We start from the raw sequence: 18,365 nt of genomic DNA on the forward strand, positions 1-18,365 counted from the left end.
TACTTTTTTTTGCAAATGCAGTTGGGTTTATAATCATGACTGCCCTAATCTATAAAGTTACTAGCTCCCAGGCCTTGAAGAAAAAAAAAAAAAAAACACAAAAAAATACCAACTGCCAGTCTTTTGTTTGTACAATAAGAAGGCCTGCACAAGAACCCTTTTCTGGACTGGTTCCATTGATGCTTTGTCCCTGAAGTCAGGAAGTACCTTGCCAGTAAGGGACTGCTTTTTAAAATTATTTTGAAATTAGATAATGAACTTGGCCACCCAGAACCGCATGAGTTTAATACTGAAGGCAGTGAAGTGGTCTACTTGCTCCCAAACATTTGTCTCTCTAATTCAGCCTCTGGATCAGGGGTTATAAGGACCTTTAAGGATCATTATACACAGTACTCTATGAAAAGGATTGTCAATGCTATGGAAGAGAACCACAAAAAAAAAGAATATCCTGAAAGTCTGGAAGGATTGCAGATGTCATCACTGATCAGGAAAAAGCTGTGAAATCCACCAAGCCTGAAACAATTCCTGCTGGAGAAAATTGTGTCCAGATGTTATGCATGACTTTACAGGTTTTACAACAAAGTCAATCAAGGAAACCAAAAAAGAGATTGTGGATGTGACAAAAAAATGCTGATGCAGATGAGTGCTTCTGAATCAGTACCAGACAATGAGAAAGACAATGAAGAAGCAGTACCAGAAAACAAACTGACATTAGACAATCTAGCAAAAGGTTTCAGTTGTTCAAGAGTGCTTTAGACTTATTTTAAGACACAGACCTTTCTCTGATATGGGCACTGAAAATAAAGAAAATAGTAGAGAAGAATTGGCATCATATAGAAACATTTTCAGATAAATGAAAAAGCAAAAAAGTCCAAAAAATTACCATGTATTTCCACAGTTATATCATGTGCCTGCCTCTACTGCCTCCCTTTCCACTTCCTCCATCTCTTTTGCTTCTGTCATCTGAGGCAGCAAGACCAACCCCTCCTCTTCCTTCTCCTCAGCCTACTCAAAATGAAGATGAGGATGAAGACCTTTATAATGATCCATTCCCACTTAATGAATAATAGGCAATCATCATGCAGTACAATTAAACTTATCTGTTGTGTGTTTTTTCATGTAATAATCTAATAACTATGACAAGAACATTTTTAGACATTGTGTGTAGTTGTCGTCATTGTCATCCCCTAGGTATTCATCATGTAGAACATCATGTGCATGATTTGATGAAAGTGGATAGCTTATCCTCTCCCTCATCATCGTCATCCTATGAGTATTCATCATGTGCATGATTTGGATGAAAGTGGATAGCCTATCCTTACACAGGCATATGGTAAGTGATAATCTATATATATAAAACCCTAATATGCAAATAGACCGAATGGTGGGACAACCGAACAACCGGTTGCTATGACGTGTGCTGACCACCAGGGGGCATGTGTGGAACATGGTGGGCATTGGCAGCAGGCAGCAGAGTGTGGAACATAGTGGCATAGGCCACAGCGGGATGGTGGAGCAGGTGAGTGGGGGTGCCAGACCAAGGCGGGGTGCCGGTCACTGTCATTGGGGTGAGCCTCTGGTGGTTACGGAAAATTCTTTCCTCCTGTGCACCGCAGTCCTGCACAGCGCTCATACCTGCTGCCAGTGCTGAAGCCACTGCTCGCACCCACTGCCAGCGCTGGCCCTGCTCACACCTGCAGCTGGTGCCAGAGCCGCTGCTCGCACCCAATGCCAGTGCCTGGGTCTGGTCCCAATCACTCAGTGCCATCAGGGGGTGTGAGCGGTGGCTGCTGGCCCTGATTGCCCCTCAGGGCTTCTCCACCTCCTCCTGCTCCTGAGGGGTGATCGGGACAGCAGCTACTGCTCGCACCCACTGCTGGCGCCGGCCCCAATCGCTCGGTGCCTTCAGTGGGTGCGAGAGGTGGCTGCCGACGCCAATTGCCCCTGAGGGCTTCTCCACCTCCCCCTGCTCCTGAAAGGCGATCGGGGCAGCAGCTGCCACTCACAACCGCTGACAGTGCCGGCCCCAGTTGCTCTGCACTGTCAGCGGGTGTGAGCGGGTGTCAGTGCGTGGGAGCGGTGATGGCAGGACTGCCAGCAGACAGGCGACTGGGAGCTGCAGTGGGAGGGTCTGGGTGGGGGCACAGAGGATGGGCCGAGACCTGACCCTGTGCCCACCGCAGCATTGAGGCCCACAGTTCCTTTCAAGGTGCATGAATTTGTGCACTGGGCCCCTAGTTTAATATAAAATTAATAATTTGTTAATTTTCTTACTGTTTTATAGCATCTCTTTCAAAGAATTACTTTACTGTACAGTATGCCTTTCTCTCTTGTAACTGGAGAAACCACATATCAACCTATTATTACAGACTAGAGGCCCGGTGCATGACATTTGTGCACTTGCAGTGGGGGGGGGGGGGGTCCACTCAGCCTGGCCTGCGCCCTTTAGCTGTCTGGGAGACCTTGGGGGATGTCTGACTGACGGCTTAGGCCCTCTCCCCACAGGGAGCAGGCCTAAGCCGCAGTTGGACATCCTTAGTGCTGCCACGGAAGCAGGAGAGGCTCCTGCCACTGCCGCTGCGCTAACCAGCCATCAGTCCAGCTTGTGGCTGAGTAGTGCTCCCCCTATGGGAGCACACTGATTACCAGGGAGCAGCTCCTGCGTTGAGCGTCTGCCCCCTGGTGGTCAGTGCGCATCATAACGACCGGTTGTTCCTCCATTCGGTCGATTTGCATATTACCCTTTTATTATATAGGATAAGTGGTTTCTTTTTTTTAAAAAGTAACAGATTTTATAATACTGTATTATGAATATGATTGTAATACTGTATGTCATAAATATTTTATAACAATTCATTCATTGATGTATAGGCTAGGCTACCATGAAGTAATCATATCTAATACACTAGGCTACAATAAAGCAACCATATTGCTGCTTCTTTGTTATACCTATAAATAAATATAAATTTCTTTCTCAGATTATCTTTTTATTTTTGATGTCGAGTGTTAATAATACATATAACGACTACAGTATTTTGTATCATATACTAGACAATATTGATGTAGATACAGACAGATGATTTATGTTGTAAATAGATGATGTAAACTTACAGTATTGATAAATACAGTACAGTGCTGTAAATGAACTTTCTCTTCCTTATAGTTTTCTTAATAACATTTTCTCTAGCTTACTTAATTGTAAGAATACAGGATATAATACATATAACATACAAAATATATGTTAACCAACTGTTATGTAGGACTTCTGTTCAACAGCAGGCTATCAGTAGTTCAGTTTTCGTAGAGTCAAAATTTATACACGAATATTTAACTGCATAGAGGGCTGGTATCCCTAAGCCCCATGTTGTTCAAGGGTCAACTTTAATTTGTAGTTGTACAAGTGGTGAAAAGTGGTTAGGTCATAAATATATCCTGAAATAGACTCAATAGGATTTGCTATTAGACTGAATGTAGAGCAAAGGAAAAAGGAATAGAAGATGATACCAAGCATTATTGTCTTCAGCATCTCAGTAAATGGTACACTGAAGATGAGAACAATAAAATTAGAAACTCTGTTTTTGACATGTTAACTTTCCAATACTTATTCCAGGGAAGATAATGAATAGGAAGCTAGATACACAAATTTAGTGTACAGGCTAAAGATATAAATAATTATGTTATTTAAAGGCACAGGACTGAATGAAATCACCTGAAATGTGAGTATAAAAAGAGACATTTAAGGACTGAGCCCTTATTAACATCAGTAGTAGAAAGAGGAGGAATATACTGCAAAGGAAACTGAGGTTGGGAGAATATAAAAAAAAAAGTGGTGTTCAAGAGTCAAAGGAGTAAAGAATTTAAAGGAGGTATTAGTCAATTGTGTAAAAACTGGGATTAACTAAAATGAAGATTAAGAACTGATTATTGGATTTGACAATCTATACTTCAAAAGAGGTTTCTTTTGGTTGGTTATTTTAATGAGAGGTATTATAGCAGTACGTATGATGATGAGAATGATCCAGTATACGGGGAAACACAGATAATGCAGAAGAGAGAATTTCAGAAGTCCCTGAATAGTCGAAGGGCCTGGCTCTAATACAGAAGTGAAGGGGTGAGCTTTGGGAACACAGATGTATAATTTATTTTAACAGACCCAAATACAGAGTAAGACCATCAATTGAGAATGAGGGCCAGAAAACAGGTATTCAATGTGCTGCTTTGCCAGTGTGCAAGAGGCAGAGCAGACCTGCAATCAGTAAGTTGGATCTTACCAGTGAAGTGACAGAAGGGCAAAAGAGAGCTGAGATTAAAAGACAGTGTTTATTATAGTCATGGACCAAGGAATCTGAGCAAGGCAAGAAGGCAAGTAGGAGCACAAAAGAAATGATAAACAATAAAAAGCTGAACTGGAGATCTTCAGAGGGTATATATAAAAAAATATTGATAGTAGGGGAAGTGAGCTGAAAAGAAAGAGTTAGTCAGATAGTTTGAAATGCTTGCAACTGAGATTTTTTAAGTGATATAGTCCAGTGATTTTCAACCAGTGTGCCACAAGAATGTTTAAAACATGCAATACCTGACTATTTAGTCAGGGGCACTGACCTCTTTTCCCTTAGAATGTCAAATAAAAAAATGACAACAGCCAACACAACAATAGCCGTCCAGTATGAATGAATCAAAATTATACCTCTTTTTTTGTTAGATTGGCAAAAACGGTATTTTATGGTGTGCTGCAGAATTTTAGTAATTAGTTTATGTGTGCATAAGATGAAAAAGGTTAGAAAATAGCTGATATAGTCAAAGCTAATGAGTTCTTGAATATAACCATTTAAGTAGGTCATTCTAGTGAAAGAAAAAACAAGATCCTGGAAGTTAAAGATATCAAAGAATTAGGAGGAGTGAATGGGAGAAATGCAGATGACTAAAAAAGAAGGGGAAGTAGAAAATACCATCTCATTACATCTGCATTTATTTTTAGAGAGGAAATACAATGATCCATAAGTATCAATATGATAAGCAAGGAAGACAACCCATTGTTGGTCCCAAAGTGCATGGGGTATGACAGATAATCGTTTCACTTTTTGTGAAAGTTGTAGTCTCAGACGAACAACAGGTGTGGTGATTAAAGTTAAAAGGAATGTGCAGTATAAAATTAGTCCTGCCCCAGCCCGTTTGCGTCGGCCTGCAGACTGAAGGGTCCCAGGTTCAATTCTGGCCAAGGGCACATGCCCAGGTTGCGGGCTTGATCAATGATTCTCTCTCATCATTGATGTTTCTATCTCTCTCTCCCTCTCTCTTCCTCTCTGAAATCAATAAAAGTATACTTAAAAAATAAAATTAGTCCTGATGGTATGCTTGGGGGAACTTGGTAAAAGGTAGATAGTCAGTTCAATTTAGTTATCTACTTGTGAGTGCTTTAGTAATTTGCAGAAGGGAGTGTTAGGAGGGGAGGCAAGGTCAGGGAATTGGTGGTCTCAAGAATTTGAGGTGCTCTTTGGGGCCCTCCCTTAAATCCTGCAACTGAAAGTTCTGGGTGTAGCTCTTAAGAAAGTGTACAGCTTGCACTTAATTAACTTGTTCAGTCAACACTATTTACTGAATGCTTGAATTAACTACACTAACCTAGGTAATGCAGTTCTTAATTATCTATATTTGAATTTGTCCACACACTATCCAAGTTAAGCAATCTATAATAATAAAAGCGTTAATATGCTAATTAGACTGGATGTCCTTCCTTCCGGTCAAAGCCACGGTGGGCGGGGGCCAGGGCCAAGGCCCTTGTATGAATTTTGTGCATCGGGCCTCTAGTATAAAAATAATAATAATGTAATAAAATAATAGTAGTAGTTGCCAGGCATTGTTCTAAGTAGGTTAGATATATTAAATAATTTAATACAATTAACTCAATGAGGTTGATACTATTATAGTCTTTTTTTGGACAATATATCCAATGCACAATTCTAAAATTTAAATCTTTTGTAATCCAGAATGCATTTGTTTAGAAGAGTATTCTTTTTATATAAATCAGCCTTTATATTTTCCACATGGGTATGTGAACAGTGTTTTTCTGTATTTTAATTTAGAACAGGGTTTTTTTCTCTAAAAAGATTATTTAACTCATGTGGCTAATATCCACTCTTACTAAAATTTTAGAGAACAGACTGACAGTTGTCAGAGGGAAGGATGATTGTGGGACTGGGTGAAAAAAGGTGAGGGGATTAAGCAAACCCCTTCAAGAAACAAAAAATCAACCCCCTAAAACAAATAAAAAACCATAACAACAACCCCTCAGAGACACAGACAACAGTATGGTGATTATCAGAGAGAGAAAAAAGAGTGCAGGGGGAGGCAGAAGAGGGTATGGGGGGATAAATAGTGATAGGAGACTTGACTTGGAGTGGTGAACACACAATACAATACACAGATGATGTATTATAGAATTGTTCAGCTGAAACCTATATAATTTTATTAACCAATGTCACCCCAATTCAATAAAGAGAAAAAATTTGTGTTCTATTTCAATTATAAGTCATCATGTCTATTCCATTCACTCTTAGGAAGAGGACTTTGCCATCTTCAGCTTAATTTGGTATGTCGATTTTGGGGCGATAGGAGAACCCAATTTGAATATTTATAGTGATCCATGTTAGGGATTTTCAAGTATTCTAAAATATAGGGACAGCTGCTAAACACACATTCAAAGTGACCTATACCACTTCACAGCTGTTCAAAGTTTGTAACTACTATTCTCATTAATAAAAATATTATCGCCAAGTAGTTAAAACCTTTTATCTAGGAGCTAATCAGGTAGGAAAGTCTAGAAGTATTGTGCTGGATTTTTTAAAAACCCTGCTGAATATAAAATTTGGTCTAGATTGGAACAGAGCTTGGATATGCTAAGGGCAGATTGCCATCAAGTGATCCTAAATGTAAGAATAGAAGAAATTCTGTGGTGTGAAACTCAGGAGGGCTTGACAATGCATAGGCCACTTTTCCTATATTATAATTATTCCAAATTGAGAACATAATTAGTGTGAAGCCCCCAAAAGTATAACTTACACCACAGTAAAACAATTCACAAGAAATACATCTTAATTTAACATAAAAGACACACACCTCAAAACAGACAAACAAAAACGCATCATTTAAATTTTTGGGATAGAAGTAAATGACAAAAATCATAGATAGTTTATAAGCTGTATGTTTACATCATTAGGTGGGGACTCAAAATGGAGAAGAGAAGGTGCATGGAGGAGTTTTGTGGCTTGAAGAAAATATGAAGAATGGAAGGGAAGAAAAGAGAAATGGAAGAAGAGATGGGCTGCTGTGAAAAACTAAAGGCACTTATGAGGGAAGAGAGTAGATATAAATGTAATTACCCAAGTGGTTTCAGATTAGGTGCCATATTTTAGAAGGCCGTGAGCTAATAAGGTTTAAGGTGACTGACATGGAAATCAATCAATCAATTCCATAAACACTTATTGAGCACTAATCATATAACAAGCTCTATCGTAAAAGCTGGGGATCTTGTTCAAGTTTACAACCACTTGGCTTCCTTATCATTTAAAAAAAAACATTCATGACTTCCCACTAATTTCCGGATATTACAGAAGGACCGGGCAAATAATCTTAGTTATGAAAATGAATACCTCCAACAGACAAGCAATTTAAATGAATCTGTAAAGAAACAAATTTTTTTTTCATCAGAGTAATGACTTTCAAATTAATAAGACTTGATTTAATAACAATTCTCCAAACTGCTAGAAATATCATGCAGCATAGTTATAAGAAATTAGAGTCAAAGTTAATCTTGCTATCAAATCTTAAAAAAAAATATTTCTGACAACAGTGTAATAGAAGACCTGGTCATCATCATCACTGTTGTTATTTATCAATCATATAACAAAACACTATCAATGTCTTACTACTATATTCACAGGTATATATAGTATATGCTCATTTAAGAAATTTCATTAATCTACTTTGTTTTTAACTCTATAGAAATCCTTCTAGTGCTAAAAAATAAAATTGACAGCCATGAGTCAGTAGATGAAACAGAAAAATGTATTCTGGCATCAGACAATGGAAAATATCATTTACTATTAATCTACAATGAATAACAATGTCAAGCTTCAGTCTTCGTGACCCTTTTTGGTATATGTAATTATTGTCAAAATCAAATTAGTTAAATTCTTGGTGCAATATTCAATCTAAGAGTTAAAACAATTGTTGCCTCTGAATAACTTTCATTGTAAGTGATCTCAGTGCCTACATAAAAACAATTAATGACTTTAATGACTCTCCCTAGTCCAGTAACTCTATTTCTCTCAACCATGTAAGAAAAATAAGTAGAATTTCTTAAGAAACATGACATTTTTAAAATCAAAACTATTGAAAGATAATTCTAGTTACCAAAATCAAGAAAGAAGCTGTTGATTGCTTCTCATTATTAAAAAAAATAGTTTTAAAGAATTTTTAAATGCCCTAGGGTATGGTCATATATTTTGTTAATTTAAATATTATTGATGTCAAAGAACAAAAGCATTCTTACCTTGTTTTAAAATTAGACTATCCTTTCATTTTTATGAAAGTTGAATGAATATCTATCAAAAATGTTTTAAAATAAGAATATTGCCCCAACTTTCCTTTAATACCAAGTCAAGTAATAGGTATTTCACTCAATTATTAATTTTATATTTTTCCTATTTTCAATACTCATTTCCTTAAAAAGAAGTGATTTTTTAAAAATTTTGCAGACTTCGTGTTTGCTTACCTCTCTAAACTGTCAATTAAGTATTTGAAAAAATATTCCTATAATTGTGTAATTTCACAAGTTAACCCTAGATAATATACTATATTTACAGAGATTGAAAGATTCATTAAATTCCTTAAAAAAACAATAATTTAATATAACTTTAAGATATAAGGATACACCATTCAATTTATTATATTCAATTTATTTTTAAAAAATGAGAAAATAAATATATTTTAACTTATTTTCTTTTACCTTATTACTACAATATTCCAAAGGTTATTTAATGACTTATAAAAGCTAAACAGGTATTTTCTTTGGTCAGACATACTTTATAGTATTTAATACAGTCTTAAGGAGACAAGCATTGTTACTTTTTAATTTATATATCAATGGCTTTATATTTTTAGAGAAGTTATTCAACAGAACCCAAGACTGTTCTGTTTGGCATTACATAACATCAAGAGGGAAAATATTTTTTCTTTCCCTTTTCATGCTAAAGACCTGAACAGATGGACTGAAAACATACATTTTTGCGTATACAAGGTTTCAGTGCATAAGATTATACTTTTTAATAAGAAGAAATCTATACTACAGTACATTTTTTTCAAAACAAACATGAACCAAAATATATTGAAAATAATTTCAACAAGTGGTATGTTACCTGGGTGGAGCTGGTGGCTACTGAGATGCAATCAATAAAGCTGTGCCTTCGAGTGAAAAATGCAACTATCTGCTGCCAGCGTGAAGGTTCTGGCTCAGCTTGCAGTTCATCTGATGAGTCCTTTTTTGCCCCGTGTTTCTGCTTTGGGCCTACAGAGCCATGGCTAGAGCTAGCATTGCCTCCTCGACTGGCGCGAGAGTATAGAAGTGTGTTGTTCCCGAAAATATAATTCATCTCTGCAGCCCTGCAGGTGGTTGCCAAGCAGTCTTACTTCTCTACCAGCTGCTGAATGGTGAATGATCGGTAAAAACTGCAGCTAGAATTACAGCAGCATCACTTGTACATCAGGGAAAATAAAAACCTGGAGAAATGATGCTCATTTTCTTAGTAATTTCTTTCCATGAAAGAGCTTCTATCTTCTTCCCTCTGTACCTGTTAACTGCATGATGGCTGAGTTTACATTTGCAGACAAAAAAGATGGCATAAGGTGGATTTCTTTCTCATGAGTATTTTTTTTTCACCAGCGTCTGCAGGAACCAAAAGCTGTTCTTTTGTTAGCTGATAACCAGATGGACTCAAATCCAGGAAGTGAGGTTGATTACCAGGTAAAGAAGGATGTTCTAAACACTGGACTACCAAGACCCTTTAGAGCTGCCTGATTTAATGCACTGGGTGGAGAAACCCTGGATTACCCAGTTTCAATCACAGTCTGTAGTAAAATCCAATGGCATCTTCACCACTCAAATTATAAATACGAACTGAATTTGAAAATACAAGAGGATTCTCTTACAATAGTTCTGATTGTTTAATAAAATAATTTTACTAAATGAACCTTTGTCATTGACATACAAATTTCTACATCTGGAAGGAGCTTACATTAATTAGCACTAGTTCTAAGTTTTTTAAAGGTACTCTGTCTATTAAACTCTGAGGATTTAATGATAGAGGGAAATTCATTTGTAATGTAACATGATCATTTTATGTAATATTTTGGTTTTTAATGCTTTGATAATTGGGTCTGGAGGCAGAAACAGATCAATTAACAAAATAAATATTTGACTTCTGAAACTTTCATGATTTTCAAAAAACTGCTGTTACCCAACCTGTGTGGCTCAGCAGTTGAGCGCTGACCCAGGAACTAAGAGGTCATTGGTTTGATTCCTGGTCAGGGCACATGCCTGGGTTCCAGGCTCAATCCCCAGTAGGAGGCTTGTACGAGGCAGCCCATTAATGATGTTTATTGTTTCTATTTTTCTATCTTGCTCTTTTCCTCTCTCTCTCTCTCTCTCTCTCTCTCTCTCAAAAATAAAACAAAAACAAAAAAACCACCATATAAAAATAAAAAAACTTAACTTTGTAAAAAACTGTTATTATTAGCATCATCTCATATATTATAAACATCAAGATCATCAAGTTACGAATCTGTAAAAATATAAAAGAATTAAAGATAACTTTTTAATAACCAGTGGAACATGTTTTATCTAACATTATATAAATAATACCCTGGTTCACAAAATAATATTATTTGATTGCTAAATAGACATTATCTAACATCTAATACCTAGGTTTATGTTTTTTCAACATTATAGTCCACCTCAGGACAACTTAGGGTACTGGTCAAAAAACAGACTGGTTACCCCTCCCCATCAGAATTTTCAGGAGTAAGGGGGATCTGGGAATTTTCATCATTAAAAAGCTCCCTATGACTCTTAAGCACACTCAAGTTTGAGAACCAGATTCCTAAGTTTGTCCTCTTAACACTATGCTACAAATACTGGTGGTATGAAATATATGGTCATTCAAAAACAATATATGAATAAAAATACTACTTAATAATTTATTAATGGTTGAGTAATTCAATTTTTAAGTTGATATAAATACACAATTAATTCCCAAACTCAGCCATGGATATTTTTTCAGATGTAGATGACAAAATCTTGCTTACTACGTGCTTACCAGCATCAATAAAAGCAGCCTAGTAGAAAGCAGCATTGACAAACTAAAATCTCCAGGTCCGTTGCAAATCCTGACTTAGTAAGAAAAGATGCTAATGTTGTCTTCTGTGATTCCATGCCTAATTCACAGACGTATGTTCAACAAGAGTTATGTGGGACTCTTTGGAGAAAGATGCTTTGTGACAAAGATTATAGCAAGAAGTTTGGTGCTGTGCATGCAACATTTCATAATTTTGTGGCCCTTAGGCAGACTGGTCCAGGCAGACTGGTCCTATCCATTAGGGGGTAGGGGAATACAGCAAAAAACTAAGGGTTGACAGAGAACTAAGAATTATCTCTGAAGGAAAAAATAAAACCTCCTGAAAAAAATTCAAGTTTTACTATGGACCAGGTATTTATAATAAAGAATTAATCAGTGTGGTTTATACAAATGCAATGTTAATTGGTTTGGTCCCCAAATATGTGCCTGATCCATGTCTGATGAAAACCTTGAGGAAGGCAGATTCTGTTATTCCAGATTGGTATGACGATGATTTTGAACACAAATTTCCCACTCAAGTTGCAAAAGTACCAATACAGACAGAACGGTAAACTGTTCATTACACAGGTTTCTTATCTTAAAGAGCCAACGAACTTGTGAACAATCTAAAGTTGTCATTCCATCCCATATATCCCAAGTACAGAGAAGGAATATTTTTCAATGTATAAATTCCCTATTCAAATCCACTGGATTCATATGATTTGATTAAGAGGTGTATGGCATCCAACTCCTCACTGACCTCTGCTTTAGAGTAGCGCTACTCATGTAGCAGAGTTGAAAGATAAACTCTATTCCATTCAAACAAAATTTAAGTTCATTATAAAACTTGGGAAGTTTAATATAATACATAATACACAATGTCTAAATCACCAAAAAGAGTTACTATTACCATTTTAATATGATACATAAAGAATTCAAATTCTTTTTTCTGTACAGTCTAATGCTTGTTTTTACAAGATAATATTATTTATAGCAGAACTCTAAACAAAGAGAAGAAAGCTTAAGTAATCTAAGTACATCCAATTAATGATTATGGAACCTAAAAGATTATTATGAAAAATTTATGACTGTGAGAATTTTTACATTATAATATTAAGTAGAATTAAAGGCGGTTTGAAAATTTCTACAGGATAGGCCTTAAATTATTTGTACACCTTTCCAAACTCAGAAATAAATCCAGAAGTCTCCAAGTATATTAACAAAGGCAAGGATTAAATAATCTTAGTGAAATATTTTAAAAGGTTGAAGGATGAGAGGAAAAAATATCAAAACTCTAAAATACAAAATAAATTACAAAGTAACTGCAAAAATAATGCACTGTAAATGCAGAACAGGCATCTTCCTTACACTTTTATCTTTATAATGTGGCTTATTAAATTTTAAAATGTACGACTGTATTAAGATAAGATAAGACTTAACTGAGAAGTTTCATAACAGATTTATTATTTATCTAGAAAAACTGATCACATAGTAGTATGTACAAATCCCTTCTTTATGAGCACCATCTAGTGGTCATTGCATGCAAACTATCTGCTCATCTTAATACAACAAGGTCATGCAAAAGAAGTAAAATAAATTTCAACAATATTTCAATATGTTCCAGAGATGTAAAAACAAAGTTGACTTCAAAAAGTATCCATTATGTACTTAAAATGAGAAATATTATATTCCTGTATCATTTATATTCAATGGACATAAGCAAATACAGAGACTTGGTTCTCTGCTGTTGCATAAAATGCTTATGTCCATTTCTCTACTACCCCCATTTCTCACAATATTTGAAAAACTACCAACTATGGTGGTGATTTCATTTGATAATATTCTACTAGTGGATAAAATGTATCCAGGCTAGGAAATATACTTACTTAAATAACTGCCTGCTCTTGGATTTCAAGTCCTTCTTAACTATATGTACTTTGCACATATTAGGGTGAACATAATTTTCCTTGTCATTGAAGATAAAAGCAAAATATAAATTCTTTTGTTTCCTCAATGATCACTGCAACATCCCATACTAAGCAATGAACTTAATGTCCTCCTTGTCACTTTATCTAGATGGAAATCTACTGTTTATTTGTTTTAGTATTCTGACCATTTTACCTAATTCCCACTACATTTCAGTTTTAAGAATCTTTATACTGTTCTTATTAGTGTCATATACTATATTTATAACTGTTACATACAACAACAAAAATTCTTGTTGTGTCTTTTCCTCCCACATTAGGATTTTCCACCATAATAGTGCCAGTTTTTTTCTTGAAACTGGATAGTACACTGAAAATTTTAAATAAAAATTACCAAGAGGCTAAGTTCTGCATAAAGTAACTTTCAATCACTATCTTATTTCATTCATTATTTCAGTAATGAAATCAGCACTAGCACCTACAAAAACCTGATAGATTATTTCACAGCCAATTTCATGATGGTAAACCCTTCTTAATAGGGTTCAGGATCAAGACCCTTCATACTCTGCCATCATTTCCTAACAAGCACCCTAAACATCAGGTATAATATCACCAACTTTCCTGCATTTTTACCGTTTCCTCTGATAATCACTCTCCTACTGTATTTTCCTCAGTAACTGCCTTATCCTATGAATTGGGATCTTGTACACATCCTTCATTCAACACCTTAATCAAGAGTCAACTTTCTCTTTTCAGAATACTCCAAGAATTTCATTTCTCTATTTTTCATGTTACATTATACTGTTATAACTATAATAATAAAAGCGTAATATGCTAATTAGACCAGACGTCCTTCTGGACGACCTTCCAAACAAAGCCAGGGCTGCAAGGGAAGCCTGGGTCCCGGGTGCCTGCCAGCGGCCAGAGGGAAGCCCGGGTCCCGGGTGCCAGAGGGAAGCTGGTGCCAGCAGCGGGGAAAGGAAGGTCTACCCTTGCACAAATTTTGTGCATCGGGCCTCTAGTCCCATCATAAAAAATACAAAGCTATTAGACCAGATGTTTAATAAATGCATTTATTGTTTGATAAACCAAACTACTATTCTAGCAGTTAATTTTTTTAAAAAGTATCTATTAAATTAACCTTATTTTTTAGCTTTTATAAGAACTGTTAAGAATAAAGTAGTGCCTAACTTACACTGCACTCACATCATTACTATTCAAAGATAATTTTTCTAATTACAAAAACAATTCATATACTGAATTCCATGTATAATAGTTACTTGCTTGCTTCATTCCAAACTATCCTATCTAATAAAAGAGTAATATGCAAACTGACCATCACTCCAACACACAAGATGGCTGCCCCCATGTGGTCAAAGATGGCTGCCCCCATGTGGACCACAAGATGGCCACCACAAGATGGCCAGCAGGGGAGGGCAGTTGGGAGGGACCAGGCCTGCAAGGGAGGGCAGTTGTGGGCGATCAGGCCAGCAGGGGAGGGCAGTTGGGAGGGACCAGGCCTGCAAGGGAGGACAGTTGTGGGCGATCAGGTCAGCAGGGAAGGGCAGTTGGGAGGGACCAGGCCTACAAGGGAGGGCAGTTGGGGGCGATCAAGCCTGCAGGGGAGGGCAGTTAGGGATGACCCGGCCGGCAGAGGAGGGAAGTTGGGGGTGACTGGGTCTGCAGGGGAGAGCAGTTGGGGGGTACCAGGCCTGCAGGGGAGGGCAGTTAGGGGTGACCAGGCCTGCAGGGGAGGGCAGTTAGGGGAAAACAGGCTGGCAGGGGAGCAGTTAGGCATCAATCAGGCTGGCAAGAGAGTGGTTAGGGGGTGATCAGGCTGGCAGGCAGAAGCAGTTAGGGGCAATCAGGAAGGCAGGCAGGCGAGCAGTTGGGAGCCAGCAGTCCTAGATTGTGAGAGGGATGTCCGACTGCCTGTTTAGGCCCAATCCTACCGGGATCCTACCGGGATTGGGCCTAAACGGGCAGTCGGACATCCCTCGAGGGGTCCCAGATTGGAGAGGGTGCAGGCTGGGCTGAGGGACACACACCCCCGTGCACGAATTTCGTGCACCGGGCCTCTAGTAATACTATAAAGTGGAAAAGCTCCCTATATTAATTTTTGTTTTGTTTTTTAAAGAGGCTGCTAATCTGATAACTGACAGCGTATCTAAAATAAAAGATATTTCATTGTGGAACTTCCTAAAACATTTGTCCTGGTTTTAAAAAAATTAAAAAAAAACCACAGCAACAACATTAAAACTTATGTCAAAAAAAAAGGTTTTTTAAAAAAATATTTGATTTTCTAACAAAGTTAAAAAGACTCTAACCATTTTCCTATTACCTACACACTCCTAATCTATCTCAATCCTTAAATAATTATTTTATGAGGTACCTGCCACAGTAACCTATGCATAAAATAGGAAAAGCAGGAAGAAATTCCCCAAACAGGGCAGCTTTACTAATTCTTAAATTATAACTGTATCAGCATATAGTCTGTCAAAAAGTATCAAAAACTTTGAGAAAGTTCATATGATTCTGACCAAGTAATGTGACTCCTAGAAAATAAACTCCAAGGAAATAAACCAATCACTTTTTATGTCCAAAGATTATTCACTGCAGCCTTCTTTACAAAACATAGTAAAAATGGAAATAACAAATAGCAAAGACCAGAAATGTTCATCAAATTATGGTACAAATATACCATGTGATATTTCTGAAGTTTTAAAAATTTTAACATAGAAAAATGTACATATCAAGTTTATAATAGGAAAAAAGGTTTCGGGTTTAATTCCTAAGATGTCTAGAAATTCTGGATATTAAAATCCTGTCTTTGGAATACTGCTTTATTTGCCTAGAGTGAGCATTTTATGCAACAGCAGAGAACTGGGCTACATCATATATTATTTAAATTTTTATTTATTGATTTGAGAGAGGTATTTTTTTGTTTTTCTATTTATTTATGCTTTCATGTATGTTCCCTGACTGGGGATTGAACCTGTAACCTTGGAGTATGGAGACAACACTCTAAACAACTGTGCAACCTGGCCTAGGCTCATCCATAATATTTTAAGAGGCTATATAAAATACTTCATGCTTGCTGGCTCACTGTCTGCTTGTGCCAGAAGCTGCATACTTATGAAAGTAACTACCAAAATACCAAAAAATTGTGGAGCAGTTGAGTGTGTGCAAATTGGCTTTGCATAGTTTGTAATAATCAGAATGACCAGAAATTCAAAACATCAGAAACAAAAGATACATACCTGGCAGGGGTTTTCAAATAAAGTAAGAAATAGTTTATATAATTTCAGTCAAGAGAAAGAGGCACAGGCTGATAAGAACAGCATATAAAACAAGCAGGAGTGATCAGAGTTCAACTGTTTTAAGGTTCTTGTGTTATTTAGAATGAGGGTAAAAATATTTGATTTTAGATTTTTCTGAAGTTAAAAATGTGTATTAAAACTTCTAGGATAGCCATTAAAGGAGAAGAAGCAGAATAAAAAACTTCTAAGCTAATAAGAAAAAAACGAGATGAGAAAATATAAGATATGAAAGGTCTCCTATGTTTAAAGATTAAAAAGCGTATTTCTAAGTAACTCATAAGACAGACAAAAAAACCCCATAAAGAAAACATTAGATGACAAAAAAACATTACATATTAAAATTTGGAGGATACAGCTAAAGTGCTACATAAAAGAAAATTTACTAACTCAAATACTATTAGTAAAGACTAATAATGTAATAAACAACCAATTTAAGAAACTAGAACAAAAAGCCAAACAAAATAAACTCAAAGAAAGCAGGAAATAAAAAAATAACACAATAAAAGAAAGGGAGAAAAGATAAAAAGAGAACTGTCACCAACTGATTTTTCCAACTGTGTCCCTCATGTAGTCTCCCAAGAAAAAATCAAGAGTGCTTCAATCAAACACAATCTTCTACTGATATGTAATTATCCACACATTTATATTTATATATCCACATAAACAGGTGTATATATGTATGCATATGTGTGTAGGAAAACAAGGGGGTGGGGTGGCAGCACAGGAGGAGGGACACAAGAGAACATTTTCCAAAAAGAGATGGTTCTTTGAAAACACCATCTTTGAAACTGACCATCCACTGGCAAGAATGATCAAGAAAAAAAAAGTACAAGTAAGTAATGCTAGGAATGAAAAAGGGGCCACACCTAAATATGCTATAGACAAAAAATTCCAAGATATTAAGAATAATAATTTAAAATAAATATGAAATGGACAAATTCCTAGAAAAAAAATTCTAGAAAACTGGAATGGTACTATAGCTATCAAAAATTTTAACCATCAATATAGAACCATCCCTCAAAGAAAATTACAAAAGACAAGTTTTACCAAATTAGAAATGATCCTTAGTCACAATACATACAACCAACAAAAGTATCCAGAATATATAAAGAATTTGTACAAATCAGTAAAAAGGACTACCCAATAAAAAAAAAAAGCAAAAATCTTAACCTGAATGAGCAATATATTTAACCTCGTTATCAAATAGGGAAATGCACATGAAAATCACAATGAGGTATTATTTATTACAAACCCCAAACAATGGTAAAAATAAGAATACCAAGTTTTGATGAGAATATGATCAATTGAAACTGTTATATATTGCTGTTAAAAATGTAAATTATACAACCACTTGGAAAATAATCTTGGTGTTGCCCACAAAAATGTGTATACACAATCTATGTTTTTAACAGCACTTTTTATACTGGTAATAAACACCTCAATGTTCATCAAAAATAAGATCAATTATAGTATATTTACAAAATAGAAAACTAGAACAATGAAAATAATGAGTCTCAGAATATACATAATGTTAAGCAAAAAATGCAAGCTGAGATTATATACAGTATAATTCTAACTCTATATAGTTCAAGATAGGCAAAATAAATAATATACTGATCAGAGATCTAAATATGTGATAGACTTTTATAAGAAACCAGGATTGTGGTTATTTCTGAGAGGGAAGGCAAGGTAATGGGATCAGGAAAAGTCACATACTGGACTTCAAAGAA

At 36.1% G+C, this 18,365-nt stretch overlaps 1 protein-coding gene across 26 annotated transcripts in view; it reads right to left on the reverse strand.

Annotated features, from left to right (window-relative positions):
• DLG1 (discs large MAGUK scaffold protein 1) overlaps positions 1–18,365 on the reverse strand; it is a 270,363-nt gene that overhangs the window by 162,834 nt on the left and 89,164 nt on the right. For 6 of the 26 annotated variants that reach the window (XM_080656691.1, XM_080656690.1, XM_080656687.1 and 3 more), the window contains exon 1: positions 9,417–9,770. The exons of the other annotated variants lie outside the window; for them this stretch is intronic. In XM_080656691.1, coding sequence (XP_080512817.1) covers positions 9,417–9,650 — 234 coding nt within the window. In that variant the 5' untranslated portion in view covers positions 9,651–9,770. Of the gene's footprint in view, positions 1–9,416; positions 9,771–18,365 lie in introns of those variants that run through there. 26 annotated transcript variants of the gene reach the window in all.

This window comes from Plecotus auritus, assembly GCF_963455305.1.
Source record: "Plecotus auritus genome assembly, chromosome: 2".
Lineage (NCBI taxonomy): Eukaryota > Metazoa > Chordata > Mammalia > Chiroptera > Vespertilionidae > Plecotus > Plecotus auritus.